This window comes from Phanerochaete carnosa (genome assembly GCF_000300595.1).
Source record: "Phanerochaete carnosa HHB-10118-sp unplaced genomic scaffold PHACAscaffold_4, whole genome shotgun sequence".
NCBI classification, from domain to species: Eukaryota; Fungi; Basidiomycota; class Agaricomycetes; order Polyporales; family Phanerochaetaceae; genus Phanerochaete; species Phanerochaete carnosa.
In genome coordinates, this window is record NW_006767631.1 from 2,443,351 (window position 1) to 2,463,762 (window position 20,412).

At 53.3% G+C, this 20,412-nt stretch overlaps 7 protein-coding genes across 7 annotated transcripts; 4 read left to right on the forward strand and 3 right to left on the reverse strand.

Moving 5' to 3' along the window:
* The first annotated feature begins 752 nt into the window (after positions 1-752).
* PHACADRAFT_254380 (uncharacterized protein) lies at positions 753-1,175 on the forward strand. Its single transcript, XM_007394729.1, has one exon. The coding sequence runs from the start codon at positions 977-979 to the stop codon at positions 1,166-1,168; it is 192 nt and encodes a 63-aa protein (XP_007394791.1). The 5' UTR covers positions 753-976; the 3' UTR covers positions 1,169-1,175.
* Positions 1,176-1,724: 549 nt separating this feature from the next.
* On the forward strand, positions 1,725-4,419 carry PHACADRAFT_254382 (uncharacterized protein). The gene is made up of 4 exons (XM_007394730.1): positions 1,725-1,993; positions 2,044-2,223; positions 2,274-2,375; positions 2,427-4,419. The coding sequence occupies exons 1-4, from the start codon at positions 1,779-1,781 to the stop codon at positions 3,889-3,891; spliced, it is 1,962 nt and encodes a 653-aa protein (XP_007394792.1). The 5' UTR covers positions 1,725-1,778; the 3' UTR covers positions 3,892-4,419.
* Positions 4,420-4,469: 50 nt separating this feature from the next.
* Positions 4,470-5,720, reverse strand: PHACADRAFT_183528 (uncharacterized protein; the record flags this gene model as incomplete). Its single annotated transcript, XM_007394731.1, has 7 exons — positions 5,549-5,720; positions 5,280-5,492; positions 5,058-5,221; positions 4,918-5,000; positions 4,699-4,864; positions 4,540-4,640; positions 4,470-4,484 (listed from the first exon to the last, which is right to left on the reverse strand). Coding segments are annotated over exons 2-7 (675 nt in total), but the record flags the coding sequence as incomplete, so codon positions are not given.
* Positions 5,721-8,342: 2,622 nt separating this feature from the next.
* On the reverse strand, positions 8,343-9,907 carry PHACADRAFT_254389 (uncharacterized protein). The gene is made up of 6 exons (XM_007394732.1): positions 9,559-9,907; positions 9,266-9,495; positions 9,103-9,209; positions 8,885-9,047; positions 8,737-8,837; positions 8,343-8,680 (listed from the first exon to the last, which is right to left on the reverse strand). Exons 1-6 carry the CDS (start codon positions 9,866-9,868, stop codon positions 8,410-8,412), a joined length of 1,182 nt encoding a protein of 393 aa, XP_007394794.1. The 5' UTR covers positions 9,869-9,907; the 3' UTR covers positions 8,343-8,409.
* A 1,358-nt stretch (positions 9,908-11,265) lies between these two features.
* PHACADRAFT_93212 (uncharacterized protein) lies at positions 11,266-14,639 on the reverse strand (the record flags this gene model as incomplete). Its single annotated transcript, XM_007394733.1, has 9 exons — positions 11,266-11,457; positions 11,512-12,016; positions 12,067-12,449; positions 12,502-12,691; positions 12,750-12,847; positions 12,900-13,910; positions 13,970-14,211; positions 14,266-14,365; positions 14,391-14,639. 9 exons carry the CDS (start codon positions 14,637-14,639, stop codon positions 11,266-11,268), a joined length of 2,970 nt encoding a protein of 989 aa, XP_007394795.1.
* A 163-nt stretch (positions 14,640-14,802) lies between these two features.
* PHACADRAFT_119076 (glycosyltransferase family 4 protein) lies at positions 14,803-17,278 on the forward strand. Its single transcript, XM_007394734.1, has 9 exons — positions 14,803-15,025; positions 15,072-15,538; positions 15,602-15,717; positions 15,769-15,875; positions 15,933-16,080; positions 16,129-16,164; positions 16,222-16,402; positions 16,456-16,603; positions 16,684-17,278. The coding sequence occupies exons 1-9, from the start codon at positions 14,936-14,938 to the stop codon at positions 16,732-16,734; spliced, it is 1,344 nt and encodes a 447-aa protein (XP_007394796.1). The 5' UTR covers positions 14,803-14,935; the 3' UTR covers positions 16,735-17,278.
* A 1-nt stretch (position 17,279) lies between these two features.
* Positions 17,280-20,017, forward strand: PHACADRAFT_142025 (uncharacterized protein). Its single transcript, XM_007394735.1, has 9 exons — positions 17,280-17,389; positions 17,452-17,547; positions 17,594-17,677; positions 17,725-17,881; positions 17,937-18,175; positions 18,240-18,285; positions 18,335-18,612; positions 18,671-18,732; positions 18,786-20,017. The coding sequence occupies exons 1-9, from the start codon at positions 17,349-17,351 to the stop codon at positions 19,097-19,099; spliced, it is 1,317 nt and encodes a 438-aa protein (XP_007394797.1). The 5' UTR covers positions 17,280-17,348; the 3' UTR covers positions 19,100-20,017.
* Positions 20,018-20,412: the final 395 nt, after the last annotated feature.

The window sequence follows — 20,412 nt, forward strand, 5'->3', positions numbered from 1 at the left end:
GCTCAAGTTCCCCCAGCCCAGCCTGTGGCGTGGTGAGTGGACAGGCTTGTGCTTTGTGGCTGCGACTTTGAATACAGGGTGGATCCTTCTTGCGTGCGAAGCCATGCGTATATCGCATTGTCCAAGAACACCTCTGGTTCTCAGCCGGATCCCTGCGATCATTGAGTCTCGGCCCATCGCCCGCCTGGGGCGTTGTCGCTGAGGCGTAAACACACTTGCAGTTCTGGGCCTGGACTCTCGACGCTTTGCTAGAGATGTGCCACACATTCATACACGAAACGAACTGATCGTAGCTGATCTCCGAACGTTGCAGCGCCCGCGATGCAAAGCCATCGGCCTCGACATCGTCGGGTCCGTCCTTGCAAGGCCGTCACTTGGAATTGTTGGCCTTCTGGTGACCAATGGTAGATGGGGGTTCACGTGTTAACTGCACGTTGTGCCCCCATCTAGCAGTGGTCTATCGTCGAAGTCTAGAGAATACATCGTCGACCGACTCCATGGTTATCCTGGTGTCAAAATCTTTCAGCGTGGGCCAAATTAGGCGCATACGTGTCTCGGGGGTTCAGACGGGTATGCGTCCGCTCGAGAACGTGGTCTGGTCCGTGCTGTTCCCGGTGACCAAGAAATGAGCAACGCCCTGACAGCGACAATTTGAATCTTAGATGAGCAGGTCTTTGTCCGCCGGTCCGATATTCTGGGTGTGTTATTTACTCTTCCTTTTCGTATTGGTGTTCACAACCGTCGCTCTAGATTAATAGTCGAGAGCTTCCTTGTACGTGTAATGGTCGCCCCGCCACTCGACATCCCTGGCAGGCCGCCGTACATGGTGTTTCGGCGCGGGTGAGAACTCTGATGGAATTCATCTCCCTTGCTCGTCCCTCCCATCGCACATGTCCGTGCGAAGATGTCTAGCGTTGCCCGTCCGCAGCGAAACCCAATCAACGCGAAGATTTAGAAACGTTGGCCGGTAATAATAATGTTGTTACGTATGCACAGCCCAAATGTTACCCACAAGAACGCTGACTTTCTGTTATCGATTTACGCACAGCTCTATTCATTGAGTCTATTCGCGGGCTGTGTTTTTGCCTCGGTCTGGCCGACTATCATCCGCTGGACCGGCGATACGCCCGTATTGTACGTCAATAACCTCCTTTCAGCAGCTCCCTGATCTGACTCCATGTCACCGGTATCAGACGTCTAGATCCTCCCCTTTCCTCTCTTGGCGTATTTGGAGGAGGATGTCTTCGGATCTCCCAGCACTCAGCTGCCCATGGGGGCGCTCCATAGCTGAATCGTCTGAGTCCCGCTGATGTCAGTGGTGGCCTCTTTGATGCTCTCCGCTTGACCAACTCGAGGGCCTGGTCCCGTGTCGAGTCTCGTGTCGGTCTCTGCAGTCCCGGCGTACGCGTGCGCCGCTGTTTGTCCCTGTTGCGCCTCCTGTGCATGCAGACTCGGAACTGCCCGGGAGAGACCTGGAACATCGAACGCGGCGCCTCGCGGGCGCTTGAGGTGGATCCTGCCGCTTTGGGCTCACTTACCAAGTTTTCGACCATGCCGTCCTCGAAATGGCTCTCGATCGACGACTCCTATCTGCGCATACAAGACCATGGACGGCCAACGATCCAGAGCCTCCCATCCCCCCGCTCTCATCACCTTACGCATCCCGCACACAGCGTTGCCCCCCGTGGCCTCGTCATACGCTAACCTCCGCGAAACAATCCTCTCGAGCCTAGCCAGCTCATTTTGTCCCTAACCCCCATCGGATCCCCCCTCCCAAAATGATCTCAAAACTTTCGACTGGACTTCAAAGCGAGCCCGTTGTCTTGCACCAGAAGCTGCACACGACCTTCACTGGTCTTGTTCACCCCATCTCGACTGAGGATGCCGTTGTGCACCAGTACCTCGGAATCAAATACGCCTCAGTTCTGGCGCGCTTCCGCCAGTCGAAGCTGCACACTGCGTATCCGCCGGTGACAGACGCAAGTCGTCATGGGTGAGTTCCGCCGTGGCCTTATGAGCTCTTTTGAAATTAACGGTTTGCAGATTCGTTTGTCCGCAGCCCCAAAGCAAGGACTATGAAGCAGAGCTCTTCGGGCTTACCGAAGACGTCATCCCCACGCAGGCCCTAAAACAGAACGAGTTCGAGTGTTTGAACTTGAACATCACCTGCCCGGCTAATGCCCTCCCTGGGAGCCGCCTGCCAGTCATGTTTTTCATTCATGGGTAAGTTTCTCCATATAGTAGCGCTTGTACCCGTATTGAAGTGTTATCAGCGGTGGAAACCGTGGTTCAGGTTCCAGCTGGCTGTACGACGGTGGTTGCCTCGTGCAGCGAAGCATGATGGTGGGAAGACCCGTCATCCTGGTGACCGTGAAGTAAGTGGTTCGCGAAGCGCTCCATATATGGGCATATCTGACACGTTGCAGTTATCGCCTCGGTCTCTTCGGTTTTGCCGCAAGCAATGCGCTGCGCGAGGACAACATTGCCGCTGGCGAAGAGGGCGTGGGCAACTACGGTCTTCGTGACCAGCGCAAGGCCCTCGAGTGGGTGTACAGCTTCGTCTCCGACTTTGGAGGCGACTCGAACAATATCACCCTTTTCGGCTCAGCGTCGGGCGCAGCGGACATACTCTGTCACCTGCACTCTTCTGCGAATGAGCTTCGGCCGTTATTCCAGCGGGCGATCATCCAAAGCGCTGAGATGCCCTCGGACATACCAAACGTCTCCAGCGCCGGCTGGCAGTTCTCTCGTCTCACATCGGCTCTTCACGCACCGACCATCGATGAGCTACGCATAGTTCCCGCGGACAGGCTCGCGGTGATCGCTCCGGTGGTCCGGGCTGTCGACGACGGCGTCTTCTTTGCTCATGGATGGAAAGACTACCTATACCCAGAAAAAAGCGAAGATATACTCCTACACGAAAAGGCTTTGCACGAGAAAGTGCCGGAGCTCCAAGCTCTCTCACACTGCTTGAAGTCCCCGCATAGCCGCCTGCACTCTCGCTCACGGTCGCGCTCACGGTCGCGCTCTCGTGTGCGGCACACACTTGGTACGAACCATTACCACCACCCACCCCACCTCCAACCGCTCGTGATTGGTGACTGCGGTGCCGAGTCACTCTTGTGGTCGCTCCCAGCCTCGCTCTGGAGCGCGCCGGGTGTCGTTCGGCGCCTTCGTGCGATTTGCCAGTCGCTTTCCAAGTCCTCGGCCCTACTGCGCGCCTACGACATCTCGGCGCACACCCCGCCCGACGAGCTGCCCGAACATGTTCTGGACCTCATCAACGACGCGCGCTTCGCCTGGCCGACCGAGTGCATCGCGTCGAGCGAGAAGCGTGTGCGCGGCGGGCACGGCGTTTGGCGGTACGTCTTCGACCAGGAGAGTCCATCACGTGGTGTGCCGCACCATGCTGTCGACTTGCTGTACCTCTTCGACAACGTCCCGCTGGTGGTTCCGCCGGCGGTGTCGCCGCCAGACGCGTTCTCGCCGGGACTGTCCCCTTCCGCGTCCCCTGGGCCCTCGCGGCCAGACACCCCCGACATGTTTTACGGTAGCGACACGGACTCGGACGGCGTCGACTTCGGGTTCGGATTCAACAGCCCCGACGGCGAGGATGACGGCTGGAGCGTGCCCATCGTCGACGAGTGGACGTATGCGCGCGTGCGCGATGCCGTCCAAAGCCGCTGGTTCGCGTTCGCGCATGGCGATGCGCCTTGGGCCGAGGACAAGGTTTATGTCTTTGGCCCCGAGGGCGAGGTTGGCGAGCGCTCGATGGCGATCTTCAATGGCCGTAGGCGCGTTCAGGTCTGGAAGGAAGCCCTTGAACCGCTGGGTATACAACTCGTGCAGAAAGTCGGCGTCGAGCTGAGCAATGGTCCGCCGTTGTCGTAAGCGGTTCTATTTATTTTGTCGTTAATTGCTTTCGTTACTTCTCATCGCTATAACTTGTGCTCTCATGCGGAACTCTCACATGCACATTGGTTATGTATCCACTATCCTTGCTATACTATTCTACCATCCCTGCGCTGTAATAGTACATTTAGACAACGCGAATACGATACCCCTTCACACCAGATGGCGCGGCTTGACCCAGGCCTAGGCACAACAGCACTTCGTAGTTCCTGCATCTTGGTCATAAACTGTCTGTCATTGGAGGCTTTCGTCCTTATCATCGAAGACGCCATGCTGTAGTCACCATATTCCCGCTGGTGCCCTGCTGTCCGGTGCCTGGGAAGAATCCACACGAGCTGCAGGTCATCCAGGCATCCCCACTAGCGCCGCAATTACTACAAGATCCGGGAAAAGCTGATCTACTCGGTGCGCCTACTAGTGCTAGCTGCCGCAGGAGACGGGAGACAACGCCAGCGTTGCGTACCAAGACGTCCGCCGGAATGCCCTCCAGCAGGGGTGCATCGGGCCTTGTGAACGCGGTCCTCGCCTTGCCACATGCAAATGCGACTTCCATCTCGCAAATTTCGTCGTAGCTAATCGTGGACTCCGCGGTCAGGTAGTGGGTTGCGAAGGGCGAGTATGACCCACCGAGAAGTAAAGGATGACATCAGTTCTGTCAGGATGTTCTCAGCAGAGAGCTGGGACTCGATGTTTTTCTTTGCAAGCTCCTTGAGACCCTTGATGTCAAGCTACATTGTACGTACATAAGCCGCTACAACAGCGGGCATAGCTCACTGGATCACCAACCTCATCTGCGAGCTTGTACATAGACTTTGGAGAGCACGTAGGCGCCCTCGGGCCAGTGCTCGCCTGAGCACCCGCATCCTCGGAACCGGCGTTCTGAGAATTCAAGGACCTCAGGCGAGCAAACGTGATCTTGCCCGAATACAGGTAGTAAATCAGGGACTTCCAGCTGAGAATAACGTTGAGCAGAGTCCTGCCAGAGAACATGGATCGGGGCCATACGTAGGATAAGCGAAATTGCGAAGGACGATGATTTTCCCGGTGCCCTGTTGTCCGGCAGGCTCGTCCTGGACTTCCCTCTTTATCTGATAGATACACGGCATTCAATCAACTCGATGCGATAGCAGACAAGATGCGCTCACCAGCTTGGAACCACAATCGGATTCGGCCGTATCGTCATCATCTTCTATATCACTATCGGAATCGTATCCAGTGCTGTCGACTGCGTTCAGGATGTCTTGCTCTCCCGGAAACGATGCGCCGAGCGGCCCCTCTGTTAGGTTACCTCCGTAATCCCCGGATAGGACTAAACACACTAATGGCATGCATATGTGAGTCGACATATATGATTGACTTTCGCTTACGGTTTTTCATATACTGGGGCACTGTTTGTTCAAGCACCCAGCTGCTGGCAAAAATTGGCCTTGGAGCATAGATGTTACCATCTTTGGTCCTGCGACTGAAGGTGTAAAACTTGGTGTCAATGAATGCACCGGTATCAAGAGAGAGCATGCAAGCCAGGAGTACTGCATCAGCTTCAGCTGAAGCATCTCCAATCGTCTCCTGAGGTTCCGAATCTGTGAAGAACGTGAAAAAGAGGTCCATTAAAGGTGCCTAGAATCGCAGAACTTGCCCGGGGCAGTAGGAACTTCGCACTCCCAGACCCCCTCCCAAGCCCCCTCCTGAACGGCTTCGGCTGCTGGAAGGGGAGCTTCAGCTTCAGCCTCCTCGATAGGGCCCGACACCCAGCCCGGCGATGCACTAGGCACGCCATACGTCACAGCGGGCGTCGCAGCGAAGACAGCAGCCTGGGACGTGGATGGCCTGTACATTGAACTTGATTGAAGTCGTGGTGGTTGATTGGAAGCAACCATTCGTGCCTGCAATGGTAAGCTCATATATCGAGCAGCATCATCCACATACTCCCACGGTACTACATAATGTGCATGAGACGATGACATCGATGAAGACCCATGTCCGGGCTTATCGACACGTGCACAATGGTTCATATATTCAGAGTAGATGATCGCGGAAAGGGGCACATCAAATTAAGACGAGGTCACAACATACCGATAATCTTAGCCTTCAGTCTGAACAAGATATTGCAGGATTTGTAGTTTGTTCATGATGACATGGGCTTCAAGTTCTCGAAGCCGATCAAGTTCAAATAATATGGGTGCTCACCGCGCACTCGATAGCAGCGCGTATTTCAGATAAGAGCCAGCTCATCCTCAACAGTACGAGTCAATGTAATCGCTACACGAATCGTATGAGACGTTCCTTTATGTTACAAACCAGTTTTGGTTACGACAGTGGCCGCATACCAGAGTAAAATTACCATTCTTCTCGTGGAACCCGCAGCTTCTGCAGCCAGTCGGCCTAGGTTTTGCCATCGCCAGCTTCTGGACCAAGCCGGCAATGACGATCTCTGCGCGCTTCATGGAGTCTGCAGGAGTATTCTTCAAGACTTCGAAGAAACCCTGGGACACTGCGTTCCTCGCCTTTGAGCAGGCCAAATCCAGCTGCAGGTCTCGGATCTCATCGTGGCTGGTCAAACGAATAAGCTTGGACGCGACCGCACTTCGAAAGTCATGGCGATAGCGCTTACTTTGCCGTGAACGAAGAGAATAACTCTACGATGATATTTTCATCGGAAATCTTGGATTCTATGTCCTTCTTCGCAAGCTCTTTTAGATCATCGAGGCCAATCTACGATGGTATAAGTCAGAACTACGGACATGAGAGCCCCCTTAGCATACCTCCTCGGCAAGCCGGTAGATGGACTTCGGAGAACAGGTCGGGGCATTCACAGCAACGCTTGATACTTTACTGGACGATAGAGGTTGCTTCTGACTTCGTAGGGGGGCGAAAGAGATATCGCCTGTGGCCACGTAGAATATAAATGCACGCCAGCTGTGGCAGACGGGTGAGCTTGAAGGACAAGAGAGCGATATGACTATTCGTACGTAGAATAAGCGAATGTCGGTACTAGTCGAACGCGCCCCACATTCCCAGACGCCAAGGTATCTTTGGTATCCTCTTTCTCATCAGAGCTCGCCGCTGCTCCAAGCCTCTGAGAAGGAAGATAAGCAACCGTCGCGACCAACAACGCAAGATTAAATTCTTCACCATCTGTGAGCCTTTGTCACTAGACGGAGCAGCTACCTCTTGATCATCATCGTCCTCAATGTCGCTATCTGACTCGAAACCACTCCCGTCCATCTCGCCGGGAAACTTGGCGGGGAATCCTGTGTTCAAGGGCTCGACGATGGAGTAGCCGTCATACTGGCCATGAAATGCTGTATGGCGTGATATGTTAGCAACGCGATGCACCAAGATGACTCCTGACATACTCGGTTCAAAGTATTCCGGCGCTCTAGCCCTCAAAAGGTAACTGTTCGCGTAGACCGCCTTCGGAGCGTAGACGGCACCTGTTGCTTTCCTGCATGAATACGCGTAGAACTTCGTATCGACGTAATTGCCCGTGTCCATCATCAATCTGAAGGTGAGTTTCATGAGCTGTTCGGAAGTGAGGTTCTTCACAACATTGGCAGGGATAGGGGGGAGATCCGGGGCAGCATCATCCTTCGCGGTGTTCCTAACACTGCCAACATCGGGTTTGGAGGTCCTACTGGACATATTCGCAGTGGGTCAGAAAAAGAGAGAAAGCAAAGAGGGGGGAGGGAGAGAAGTGGGGCTCCTTTCATAATACCGCACTGACGCGGTCACGTGTCCGAGTTGTAGAGGGCTACCTCGAGGCTATATCAGGAAAGGAGTAGTAAGTTTGAACGCCCACCGGATAACAGAGTAAGTCCTAGATCTCTGGCCCACCTCGTTCGATCTGCGTACCTTTGAGAAAAATCCATGCCGAAGTTGTGTAGCGTCCAAGTACTAGCATGAGTCGACGAAAGCTGTCATACCATGCGGTGGCCGTGGTTGGTACATCAACGTCACACCAGCAAGCAAGACGACCTCGTCAAAAATCAAATCATGGGCAGTCCAGCAACTAGTCCAACTTGGAAGGGCTATCGTCGAGAGTCCGGTGGGAGCTCCGGTCAAACACCGCCTCACCGTCCCAGGATACTACGCCGCGATGCACCTTAGAATAAGACCAAATGTTTGTCTATCCTGCTAAGACAGTTCCGATTTGCTGATACCACATGAAAAAGGCCTCAAAAACAGAAATCGCAGGGGAGTTGTGACGCGCCGAAGTAGCATTTCTGGCGCTCACTCGCCAATGAAGCGACGACCTCGCTTAGAACGCGCTTCGTGGTCGGCGACGAAATTAGTTCTCCGCAATCTCAGCGTTCCTACGCCTATTCTTCGTCACGAGCACAGTCTAATACTCGGAGATAGCCCGCATAACGAGGGAGTAAGCAGGCAGGAACGAATCTTTACAACGAATCTTCTTAGACATGCATTCCTTTGTCATTGTTAGCCTTATGTACAGCTGGACTGGATTTTATCGTGCAGACAAGGTCGGTAGTTACATAGCTACACGTTATTATTACAATTGCCGCATATGGAATAGAAGCTGCTGTAGCCCTTTGTACCAGCTCGACAGCTGGGACACGAAGTCGGTCTGCTGGTAGCGGGATTGGAGGGACCAACGGCCATCTTCTGAAAGAGCCGCGCAAGCACGCCGGCGTTGCGCTTCAGGTCCTCCGGAGAGATACTATCCATCCACTCGTACAGGCCCTTGGCGACGACCTCCTTCGCATTATTGCATGCATAGTCGACCTCTAGTTCTTGGATAGCGTCGTATCTGCGGTGACGCAATCATAAGACGAGGATTCAACCCCGAACGAAGATTCAGCTTACTTCGCTGTAAACGACGAAAACAGCTCCGCAAGGATGTTGTCAGCAGAGAGCTTGGACTCGATATCCTTCTTCGCGAGCTCTTTCAATTTGTCGAGCCCGAGCTGAGGGAGGAGTCAGCGAGGCACCGAGGCGGTTTCTTGATACGGACCTCATCTGAGAGCGTGTACATAGACTTCGGAGAAGCCGGGTGTGAAGCACCTGACTTCTTAGCCTTCTTAGACGTTTCGGAAGACCCAGGAATCCTTGACTGGCTCTTAAGTCGTGAGAATGAGATCTCGCCAGTGGTGATGTAGAAGATGAATGCTCGCCAGCTGTTCTAGTATATTAACAACCCGATTTGAGCAAAAAGATCAGGCAAGAACTTACGTAGGGAAAGCGAAAGTGCGGATTAGCCGGACGCGTCCCGTGCCACCAACCACTGGATCTTCCTCACGGTCTACGTGCCCTTCATTGGTCTCGTCTGTTTCATGTTTCTAGACAGGATAACACATTAGATGGTGGCGGGATCAGATAAACCACTAGAGCTAACTCTTTCTACGTCAGAGTCCCCAAGTGAGAAATCAGGATCAAGAATCACAGGCTCTGACGAGCTAGAGCTGCCGGTAAGAGATGTTCCAGCACTCTGCGCTTTTTCTTCGTCGTCCTCGAGGTCGCTGTCCGACTCGTATCCGTCTGCGCCAATCTCAGCCGGAAACTCATCTGGGAAAGGCCCATCCAACGGTCCGGTGATGCAATACCCATCATAACCTCCTCGTAGCACTATAAACGGGAGGCAGGACTGCATTAACAGGTAGCCCACAATACTAAAAGATGGTGACATACGGGGTTCAAAGTACTGGGGCTCCTTTGCCCGCAGAATATAACTATTAGCGTGGATGGCTATCGGAGCGTAGACGACACCAGATGGCTTCCTCCGCGAATAAGCATAGAACTTGGTGTCCAAGAAATTTCCGCTGATCATTGCACGCTTAAACGCCAGCTTCATGAGCTCTTCTGGGTTCTTAGCAACATCGGCGGGGATGGGCGGCTGGTCAAGCACGGGACCTGAAGAGGGGATGGACGCTGCTTGACCTTTCTTGCCCTTGCCCTTGCCTTTTGCCTTGTTGGGTATGTTGCCCTGAGCAGTCGACATTCTATCTTGCAGGGCCTACCAAGTGGGAGTAGAAGAAAGTGGGAGCGGTGGCACCTTGGGTGTGAGGGTGGGCAGCATACAATGTGTCCGTTAAATGTGCTGTACCAGAGCGTTCCTGGCAAACTCTATTGATCAGCTTATTGTTTATATACGCGCCTGCCTTCATACCTTTAGGGTTTATCTGTTCAACGAAGCGATGTTCCGTGATCGATAAAGGCAAGAATGACACCTTCGTACATTCGCTCCTCCTCGTGTTGACAACGAAGCTATAGTTATAACCTTAACGTGACCTGCATCTCAAGACACGTAATTCCTCGACCTTGAGAACTAGTTTATTGTTCCCCAACTAGGGTCTCCGGGTCGTTGCATTGGCTTGGCGTGCGATCAGAGGGCCAGCGAAAATCGTGGCACGCGGTCGTAGCTAGGCGGTCAGACGTCGCATCAGTAGAGCCACCAGATATTGCAGATAATGAAGCTGACGCTTGTAAAACTATGTCGCCAGACATCACGCAGGCATGTGAGATGAAAGCAGCCTGAGATCAGAAGCTGTCTGGCACGGGTGAGCTGGAGCCATCGAGAGTTGGGAGCGACCAGGACAGACCGCCGCCATCATCTCGAAACGCCACAATGTTGGCGCTTCGCTCGAGGAACTTGCGGTTCGCCATGGAAAAATAAGGACCAGCGCTGGTCCCCTGGCAGAACCAGCTCAACACTTACGTCTACGAGAATAAACAAAGAACACAACCGTTTCGTTATAGCAAGTGCAGTCCAAAATGCGGTAGCATATACATAGGCAGATACAATAACCGCCGGGCGCTACAGTGCCAAAAGGCGTTGTAACGGGGCCGGGAGGCGCAACGCATGGCCCGACACACCCAGTACGTCAAGACATGAATCCAGGAGAAGACGGACGCGTTCATTGTTGATCGCTAACGGCCAATGAACGCTTGCAAAGCTGCTTCAATGGTGCCTCAACAATCAGAAAGCTGCCGGCGAGGGAGATCGTGGCACGAGATTCCGAGATATCTTTGACCTTCGCGTCGCGGCCTCTATCATCGCCGAACAAGAACACAACGTCGTCGCCGACATTTTCCGGGTGGACAGGCCGCAGGTATTTGACAGGGATCTCCGGCACTTGTGCAGAGTTGGACTTCTCAGCGAACTTGATGCGTGCTCGAGACGTGTACCTCTCGTTGTTAGCGTCGAAAGTGGAGAGTACGAAGACTGCATCGCCTTCGTGGTCGCCGTTCATCCAGCCAGGTTCGTCGCCGCGAGCGTAGGAGTCTTGTATCCGGCAGACCAGGCCCGACTTGTCCGACAAGCCTGACCACAACAACCACTTCTCTGTGATGACTGAACGAAGGATTAGAGTATGGTATCGTCGCAAACATGAAATGCTACTTACTTTCTTCCGAGGATCTCGAAGGCTGCCCTCCATTCAAGCCGAACGCAGCTGGTGTGCGGACGTCATCGTAGGAAGATGATACCCCAGGCGTAGGGGCGCCGTAGGCACCACCGGTCCAGGCGCCAGGTGTCGGCGCAGAGATTCCTGGTGTTGGTGCACTCCATGCAGATGGGGTAGGCGCACTCTGAACCAAAACAAATGTTAGTATGAACTTAAACTTCGTTTGAGAAGTACGAACCCATGACGAAGACGACTCCCCCCAATCGGCCCTGGGTGTCGCGCCGCCCCATCCAGGTCTTGCCGGAGTTGCACCTCCCCATGAGGACGAGGCACCGTTCGGCGCGGGCGTCGCGCCGCCCCAAGATGATGGTTTCGGCGTCGAGCCTCCCCACCCACCAGTTGAGGCATACGGGTTTGGCGTGCGAGACGATGCGCTCCATGCCGGGGTCTTGCCATCTGCATACGGATTCGGCGTTTTAGCACTCGCGCTCCACGCTGGGGTCTTCGCAGGATGATGTGGATTAGGTGTGCGCGAGTCCATGCCCCCGCCCCAAGCCGGCGTCTGGGAACCAGAGTATGGATTCGCTGTACGACCACCGCCCTGGTAAGGGTTGGGTGTCCTGCCGCCCCCAGGACTAGCTCCCCAGGCAGACATGCCAGGAATTTTGGGTAGGCCTAGGGGGATATTGGGCAGACCTAAGGGAATCCGGGGTACATCGATCATTTCGAGAGAACCGTCAATGCTGCAAGCCACTTAATTATTAACGCCACGAAGACGGAAGAAAGCACTCACTTTCTCCGTTTTAATTTATCCTTCGGGATCATAATGATCTTGTTGCCAGTGCTGAGCTCGACACGGGCGATGTTACCGTTTGTGTCTTTCACAATACCAACAATACCTTTCTGCGGCCCCTGGATGACTTGGACCGTCGCTCCAATGAGTCGATCCCGCGGTCCCCGACCCATGTCTCCGCCGACCATCCCTCCTTGAGCACCGCCACTGAGTGCCGGATTCATCTTCGAGAGGTCAGTAGAGCCCAACTTCAGACCCCGTGGGGTCACTGGCGCGAGCGAACGGGCACGAGTGACGAAGACGCCCCCATTTTCGGCTACATCACGGTTGAACAACCAAGCGTAGAATGCTTGATAAGTGTGCAGCACACGCCCTTTGCGGCCCTGTATGAGAATTAGTATGTGCCCTTTAGCCATAGTAGATTTAAGCCCTCACCTCGCCCTCAACCTCCTTAACATTGTCGTGTACGCGAATCTCATGCCCTTCGGAGTCGACCGCAATGGCACGATGCGTATCACGACGCATTGAAATCTGGTGAGGCTTAACGAGACGAACTTGACCATTCTGGTCCAGCACCCGGAACGAGTCGCGCTCAGTCTTAAAGATAACTCCCACGGTTTGGAGGCTAGAAAGAGTATCATGTGAGCAAATGAGGCGCAGATGTAGCCTGTATGAGTGCTCACTCAAGCTGAACAAGGTCATGCAGTTCGTAATTACCAACGGTGTTGGTACCTGTGCCAACCTCCGCCGCCTCTCGAAGATCTTTCGAGAAACAAGAGACCTAGGCAGCATAAGCACCGCGATTTACCTTCTCAAAATGCTGAGGTGCGCACCTCTTGCATGGTCATGTCGGAAAGGAAAGTAACGACGTTGTCCATGACCGAGACTACAAGACCTGTCTCGTCGGCGTTCTGACCAGTCATGACTTTAACGTGGTCGCCAGCTTTGAAGCGCTTGCGCACGCTGCGCGCAGGGATTTGTATCTTCTGGCCGTCGAACTCCACTCCAACAGGTTGAATCGTGACGACATCCTGTTCCACGGCATGCACTGTACCGTGGACACCGGCCTGCTCGCCCTCGAAAACTTCAATATGGTCGCCAGGCTGCAAGACGGCGATAGCGGCCTTCTTCGAAGCTTCGGCGATGATGGAGAGATCTACGTTTGCGTCGTTGTCCGCACCGTCTTGCCCGCGCGTGAACTGGGTGATCTCGTCAAGTGTGGGGTTGACATCGTCCAACTGAAGGGCAGAAATCTTGAAGTCCTTCTCGATGAAGCCGTCCTTATACGTGTCATTTTGGAAGACGTAGACTTGGTTACGCTTAGATACCGCCTTCCTGCCATACACCCTGACAGCTTCCTCGTAGTTGAAGAAACGTTGGGGCGGTCGCATGGAGAAACCCGAGGAACCTGGAACAGGTTTCTTCCGCTTCTTATCCAAGCCCATAGGCTCATCCTTGGGGTTGAGGTCGATGCGAGGAATGAACTTCAAGCCAACCTCTTCCCCATTCTCCGTTATGTCCATGACTTGCGCCAGGTCTCCCTGGTACTTGCCACGCCTGATACGGACCCAGCTTCCGGGGGCGACGGTGACGTCTTGCTTCTTTATTTGCAGTAGACTGGACATCTCCTCAATGGGTACAAGGTTGATGCCTCTGCTAGGGAAGATGCCGACCAGCCCATTGCATGCCTCCTGAACCATCTTCGCGCTGCGAGCTTCTACATATATCATACCGGGTAGCGAGTCGCGCTGAAAAGCGGACAATATCTGTAGCGGCCGATTCGTGAATTCGAGGTCGAGTGATTTTCGCATGAGGCTGAACACAAGGTCTCGTTCCTTCCCAGGCTAGAAAGACGCGAGGGTCAGTAACTACTAGATACGATCACAAGTGGTAGAGGAAGTACCTTGCATCGCACTTGCCAGAGGTTGGCGTCGTGCACGGAAGGCATGAGCAGCCGCTGTGGCACTTCGTTCATGTCTCCCGTATAACGAACATTCCGCTGCCGATACCGTTCACTGAAGCCTGCTGCTATCTTCTGCAAGTCCTGATCGTTGAGCTCGCGCTCAAGATTCAACCTGGCATTCACTGCAGCACGGGGCGCAAAGTCGCCCTCTTCGCCTTCCACACCTTCGGCAATGAACTCGTCTGGTGATGCAAGATGTTAGGACGCGTCTATAGCGAGTAAATAAAAAGGCGAACCACGGCCATACTCATCCTCATCTTCGTCCTCCTCCTCGTCTTCGTCAACCTCGGCTTCTACGTCAAGGAAACGGTTGACAGCAGGTCGTTTATGACGGTGCTGCAGAGCGCGGTCAACTTAGTACAGTGGCGAATGGGTAAGGGCGAACCTTAGCTCTTTTCTTCCCGCGCTCTGTACCAGGATCCTCCTCTTCGTCTTCCTCGTCTTCCTCGTCCTCTTCGTCCTCCTCATCTTCCTCCTCATCCTCATCCTCTTCGTCATCATAGTCCCTGCGCTTGTCCTTGGACTTGCTCTGCCGTGGAGCCTCCTCGCCATATTCTTCTTCGTTATTCTCCTCTTGGTTCATCACAGGATCCTCCTCGATGTCGGACATGGTGACAGGGATAGTGGCGACTGAAGGAAGAGGGTAGGGAGGTCGTGGTTAGACCAATGGTCACTTTGACCCTAACCCGACATAGCGATGCATAATCTTTGAGTGGGACCCCAATACATGCAAAGCGTTAACACTATCCAGACCCCGTTCCCTCCGAGCGCTGTTGGCGCTCACCGGGATAGTTAGCCCAGGACAACCATGTCATAAGTTTACTTGTACAATGGAACGTCTCACCATAGCGTACGTGATTCATAGATACTATAGCTACCCACAAGACTCATGGTTGGAGATGTAGAATGGTGTGCGATTTCTTCCACCCAAATGTTGGAGGGGTGGAGAATCACGTCTACATGCTGTCCGCAAATCTCATCCGACGCGGTCACAAAGTATGCACCCCATCGAACTCCTGAGCAATCTTCCTAATATATGCAGGTTATAGTGATAACTCACTCTCACCCGCCATCCCGAGTGGGCATACGCTGGCTAGTGCCTGGCCTCAAGGTATACCACATACCTCTGCGGACAATCGCATCCTCCGCCACGCTGCCAAATTTCCTCTGCTGCCTCCCATACTTCCGAACTATCATAATAAGGGAGAGTGTACAACTTATACACGCTCATGCATCTCTCTCGAGTATGGCCCACGAAGGTATTCTACACGCTCATCACATGGGCGTGCGAACGGTGTTCACGGATCACAGCCTGTTCGGGTTTGACGACGCTGCGTCAATTCTGACGAACAAGTTGCTCGAGGCAGCGTTACGCAATGTAGATAGGGTAATATGTGTGTCGCACACCGGACGCGAGAACACCGTACTGCGCGCGAGGCTGCTGCCGGAAACGACGTATGTCATCCCAAACGCGATCGTTGCAGACCAGTTTAAGCCTGCCGAGCAAGAGTTACCGAAGGATATCAGTAAGTAGACATCTAGAATATGAGATGCACAAGATCGACTGATCAGCAATGCAGTCACCATCGTCGTTGTCTCGCGCCTGGCATATCGCAAGGGTGTCGACCTCCTTGTCGCGGTCGCACCTCGCATTTGTAAACTATTCCCCAACGTTAGGTTTCTTGTTGGTTTGTGAGCTCTGCATGTCTACACTTCTTGCTTGCTTATATCTTCGTCAGGTGGTGATGGTCCGAAAATGATTGATCTCCTTCAAATGCGAGAGAAGCATTCGCTTCAAGACAGAATCGAGCTTCTTGGTAGTATCAAGCCAACCAACGTTGGAAATGTATGCCGTCACAGCGTCTGAAGTTATATCGCCGACAGCTGATCTATGGTATGTTAGGTATTAACTCAGGGCCATATATTCCTGAACACGTCGCTGACCGAATCCTTCGGTATTGCCATCTTGGAAGCGGCGTGTGCAGGCTTGTACGTCGTGAGTACTCGAGTTGGCGGTGTACCTGAGGTTCTACCTCTTGGAGACATGAAACGTAAGATTGTGGAATTGGAGGATCGCGAAGACAGGGCCTACGGCGAAGAGGGAATGATTATGTTCGCTGCGCCAGAGGAAGATGGTACGCTTATGTTTGAGTCTCTTGTATCTGGGCAATGCTGAACTATGTGCACAACAGAGCTGATCCGCGCGACATCCCACGCTATTCGGCATGTTCTTTCGGGATCCCATTCCCCACTAAAAGCGCATGAGCGTGCCAGGGGCTTTTACAGCTGGGAAGACGTTACGGAGCGGACTGAACGCGTCTATGCCGATGCGATGGCAACCGAGCCCCACGATTTTTGGACAAGGGTCGACAGGTACGCTGCAAGCGAGCTCAGTGAGGCTGTGACTCTGAATGCAAGTCGAGTAGAAATATGAGTCTTGGTCGCTACTTTGGCCCTATCGTTACCATTATCTTACTGGTGGACTGTCTGTTCTTCGCGTTTTTGGAATGGTGGCTACCTCAAAAGGAGGTGGAAAAGGCAGATGTAAAATGGGATCCTGACCAATTCCGGAAGGTGAGCCTTGCCGATGCCTTGCGAGAAGCACCTCTCATGCTACGCGTACTGTTCGCTAATTGCATTCATGTCGACAACAGGTAATATCCGAACACGATACCGTTCGCCGTCGCGCCGCTGTTGACGAGTAGTCTAGCTTAGGTAGATAAGGCTGGCTTTAGCTAGGACGCCAGCCGATCAAACCCTTTCGCCTCTGCCATCAGTCGGAAGCAATCCATCGGAGATAGCGTCAGGTGTGCGCCACCTATCGGTGCTCCTGTGAGCCCGCGAATGATCTCAAGGGTTCATCATGCAAAGTCCACGTTCGACTTTTTTCTTTGCTGACTCCTCTTATCCCACGTGACGCAGACGGGACGTATTTATGCCGCACCATGAATCCAATCTTCCTGCGGCCGGCTCTTACTCCCACTATTCCAGCAGAACTCAGGTCGCGTATCTCCTAGGGATAAGCGATGCATAACGACAAGAACGCAGTCCGTACGGATGTGCACGACGAGGAGAAGATCTGGGTGCCAGCGCTGGACAAAATTCCACCGGGATCGGATCCGGTAGACGATGCGGCCAAACCTCGAGCAAGCACTTTCTCTCTGTTCGAGGGGATGACATATCTCCTCACCCGGTATGGTGTCGAGACGACTGGGTGCGAGTAGCGATCTTTCTTTTGCATATTCTCCCCCGAATTTATGAGACCGTCAGAATTGACCCGATACCTGCGGAGTCCCGGACAGATAATCGGCTGTTCCAGATGTTCTTTGTGTGGTTCTCCGCGAATATGAACGTCTTAGGGTACGCAGACATGCGTAAATATACAGAAGTGAGGTTGTTCAATGTTCTGTCCTCTTATTCAGGCTGGGCACCGGTAGCGCTGGGCCAGCGTTCTTCGGCCTCGGTGTGAAGCAGTCACTGATCACTCTACTAGTTGTTGACATAATGTATGTATCTGCGTACATGCCCTGCTTCATATTTTGATTCTGAACATGAAACAAATAGTGCGTGCGCTGTCCCCGCGTACTTCGCGGTGTTCGGCCCTAAACTCGGTATGCGTTCGATGGTGCAGGCGCGATACTCTTGGGGGTGGGTGATTTTCTTCGGCTTCTTGCATTCATTGACTGTACTTCTAGGTACTATCCGGCGATGCTTCCCGCAGCATTAAACGTATTCTCGATGCAGGGCTTCCTAATCCTGAATTGTATCATCGGAGGGCAGACCCTCGCGAGTGTCTCAGACCATTTGAATGATACCCTAGGCATCGTCATCATTGGGCTGATCTCTCTTGCAGTGCGCATTTCTTCCTGATACCCCACTCCATCGAATTGACCATAATGATTCTCAGGTGACTTTCTGCGGCTATCGGGTGATCCACTGGTACGAAAGTGTTGCATGGATACCGAACGTTATCACCTTCGCCATCATGCTCGGTGTTGGTGGCAGACATTTGACCAACGCTCCCGCTACCGGGCCCGTCACCGCATCGTCCATCATCACTTTCGCGACGACAACCGCGTCCAGTGTCATCAGCTGGTGCACAATGACCCCGGACTATGGAGTATATCACAATCAAAAGGCCTCAAGGTACTGTATATAGCACAGCATTTCATAGTACGATTTCTTCAAGAGCTCATACGATGCCGCACAGCAAGCGAATATTCGTCTATACGTATCTGGGCTTCTTTACAGCTAGCGTGCGTACTCGTCTGCCATGCCCCCATTTTATCTAACAGTTAAGAGCAGTTGACTGCTCACTACATTGGTGCAATCTTCGCGGCGTCCGCGATCCCAGTACCGTCTTGGGAAGCTGGATTTGACAATGGCAACAGCGTCGGCGGCCTCATCCAAGCCGTTCTCTCTCCTCTGGGTGGCTTCGGCAAGTTCCTTACTGTGCTACTGGCCCTGTCGATCCCCAGCGCATGCGCGCCCACGATGTACACCTTTGCCAGCAGCTTTATGACTATAGCCGGGATGTTTGCGAAGATTCCGAGATGGGTGTATGTCGTCGTCTCGGAAGGGATGTGGGTCCCCTTAGCTCATCTTCGCGCATCGGACAACTAGTGACAAGTTCGTTGCTAGATTAATTCCTGTTGCCATCGTGGGGGCCACTCACTTCTATGATACCTTCGTAGATATTCTAAGTGAGTTTGGCTATCTCTTCGTCATCCGTGTCTTTCGCTGAGAACGAAGACAGATATCATCGGCTACTGGTCCTGTGTCTTCGCTGTCACCATCCTCACCGAGCACTTCGTCTTCCGCCGCGGCAGCTACGAGCCCTATAATCTTGAGATCTGGAACCGTTCGTCTCGTCTGCCACCAGGCCTTGCTGCGCTGCTAGCCTTCCTGTGTGCTTTCGGTGTAATTATACCCTGCATGTCACAGGCCTGGTACACCGGCCCGATTGCAAACTTAGGCACAGGTGACATTGGGATTCTCGCTGGGTCGGGTGTTGCATTTATTCTGTACTTGTGCTTCAGAACGGTTGAGAAGTCCGTTTTCGGGAGGTAGCTGCACATCCGAACTTTGGAGTGTATATTTTCAAAGGCCCTACGAGCCGTTACGCAATACGAGACCAGAAAGTGCTATGCTCTTGTTACAGAAGTGCGCACGCAAAGGAGTAGAGAACACATTAGTCGTTACCTAGCCTCTGACCGGTACCCCACCTGTAACCAGTCGAAGTGGCTACAGGCTCATCACGCCTCCTAGGAGGAATAACATGTACACCACTGCTTCCACCAGTTGCGCTCCCACCCGGCTGTCCAGGTCCATCGACCAGATTCCTGAACCAAGTAGGCGCAGTAGCCCACGAGCGCAATGCACGAGTATCGTGAACGCCCCACCACCATATGTGTCCAACCACGGCTCCGGTCACGCTTGCGGCAGCCGCCTGCGGACCAGCCATGATCAGATCGAGGGCGATGAGCGCATAAGGGAAGTAGACGACTGGGATGGTGATGAGACCAAACAGCGAGGTCTTCGTGCCCGCAGGTGCAAGGCGTGAGGAAAGATAAGTGAGGCACACAAGTAATGGGCGTGTATGCACGAAGGTGCCGAGGGGAATATTCATAGTCTGCGCAGCGTTTCAGAACACAAGGGAGACGGACATATGTAGTATACGTACGAGAATGGCTACAGACGCAGCTAGCAGCTGCCACCCGTAGTCTGATGAGCGGGCTTGATAGGTTACCGAAGACTCTAACTGATCAGAGCCTCGGCTGAGCTGAGAGGTCATAATCATATCTAACGATGCCGATGACGGAACACGTACTAGAGCATGATAAAGTCAAATAGATAGTTCAGTCCGGAGCCTGAAATCAATCTTAGCAAGAGTTGCACCCTATGTCGGCAAGCTGCATACCTCCCAGGAAGAAGCTAGTGAATACTCTCCAGACCTTCACATACAGTCAGGAGCATATTCTCCCCAAGAAGGGCGTGCAAACACACCTCGAATCTCCGCGTCACCAACTCCTTCACGAATATGACTTTGTATGGAGAAACGAGCTGCAGCATCACTGGCAGCGAAACTGCAAGAGACGACCCGCACAGGAACCGCGTTACGGGTGGTATCTTACGAATTTCGTCCATGAACGACATTGTTGCGGAAGATACACTGACGATAGAGAAGAGAAGGACAGTGTGCAGAGGTTTAGAACGTCTCGAGCCAGATAACTCTTGGGCTGTGGGACTGGAAGCGGCCAGAAAGTGAGGGACACATCAGGACACGTATGAATCCAGCGTGTTCAACTTTACCTTATGAACCTTAGCATAGGGTTAGGTTCTATCGCTGATCGGAATGATGGCATTCCCGATCCAGACACCGT

Excerpts from the sequence above, each read along its gene's own strand:
- PHACADRAFT_254389 (XM_007394732.1), bottom strand. The coding sequence starts at position 9,868 with ATGTCGACTGCTCAGGGCAACATACCCAACAAGGCAAAAGGCAAGGGC. Across the intron at positions 9,496-9,558 it reads GCCCCAGTACTTTGAACCCC|TGCTACGAGGAGGTTATGAT; the intron begins GTATGTCACCAT and ends TCCCGTTTATAG. Across the intron at positions 9,210-9,265 it reads GGGACTCTGACGTAGAAAGA|AAACATGAAACAGACGAGAC; the intron begins GTTAGCTCTAGT and ends TATCCTGTCTAG.
- PHACADRAFT_254380 (XM_007394729.1), top strand. The coding sequence starts at position 977 with ATGTTGTTACGTATGCACAGCCCAAATGTTACCCACAAGAACGCTGAC.
- PHACADRAFT_142025 (XM_007394735.1), top strand. The coding sequence starts at position 17,349 with ATGTTCTTTGTGTGGTTCTCCGCGAATATGAACGTCTTAGG. Across the intron at positions 17,390-17,451 it reads GCGAATATGAACGTCTTAGG|GCTGGGCACCGGTAGCGCTG; the intron begins GTACGCAGACAT and ends CCTCTTATTCAG. Across the intron at positions 18,733-18,785 it reads TACCTTCGTAGATATTCTAA|ATATCATCGGCTACTGGTCC; the intron begins GTGAGTTTGGCT and ends GAACGAAGACAG.
- PHACADRAFT_119076 (XM_007394734.1), top strand. The coding sequence starts at position 14,936 with ATGGTGTGCGATTTCTTCCACCCAAATGTTGGAGGGGTGGAGAATCAC. Across the intron at positions 15,026-15,071 it reads TCATCCGACGCGGTCACAAA|GTTATAGTGATAACTCACTC; the intron begins GTATGCACCCCA and ends TAATATATGCAG. Across the intron at positions 15,539-15,601 it reads TTTAAGCCTGCCGAGCAAGA|CAATGCAGTCACCATCGTCG; the intron begins GTTACCGAAGGA and ends TCGACTGATCAG.
- PHACADRAFT_254382 (XM_007394730.1), top strand. The coding sequence starts at position 1,779 with ATGATCTCAAAACTTTCGACTGGACTTCAAAGCGAGCCCGTTGTCTTG. Across the intron at positions 1,994-2,043 it reads ACAGACGCAAGTCGTCATGG|ATTCGTTTGTCCGCAGCCCC; the intron begins GTGAGTTCCGCC and ends AACGGTTTGCAG. Across the intron at positions 2,224-2,273 it reads GTCATGTTTTTCATTCATGG|CGGTGGAAACCGTGGTTCAG; the intron begins GTAAGTTTCTCC and ends AAGTGTTATCAG.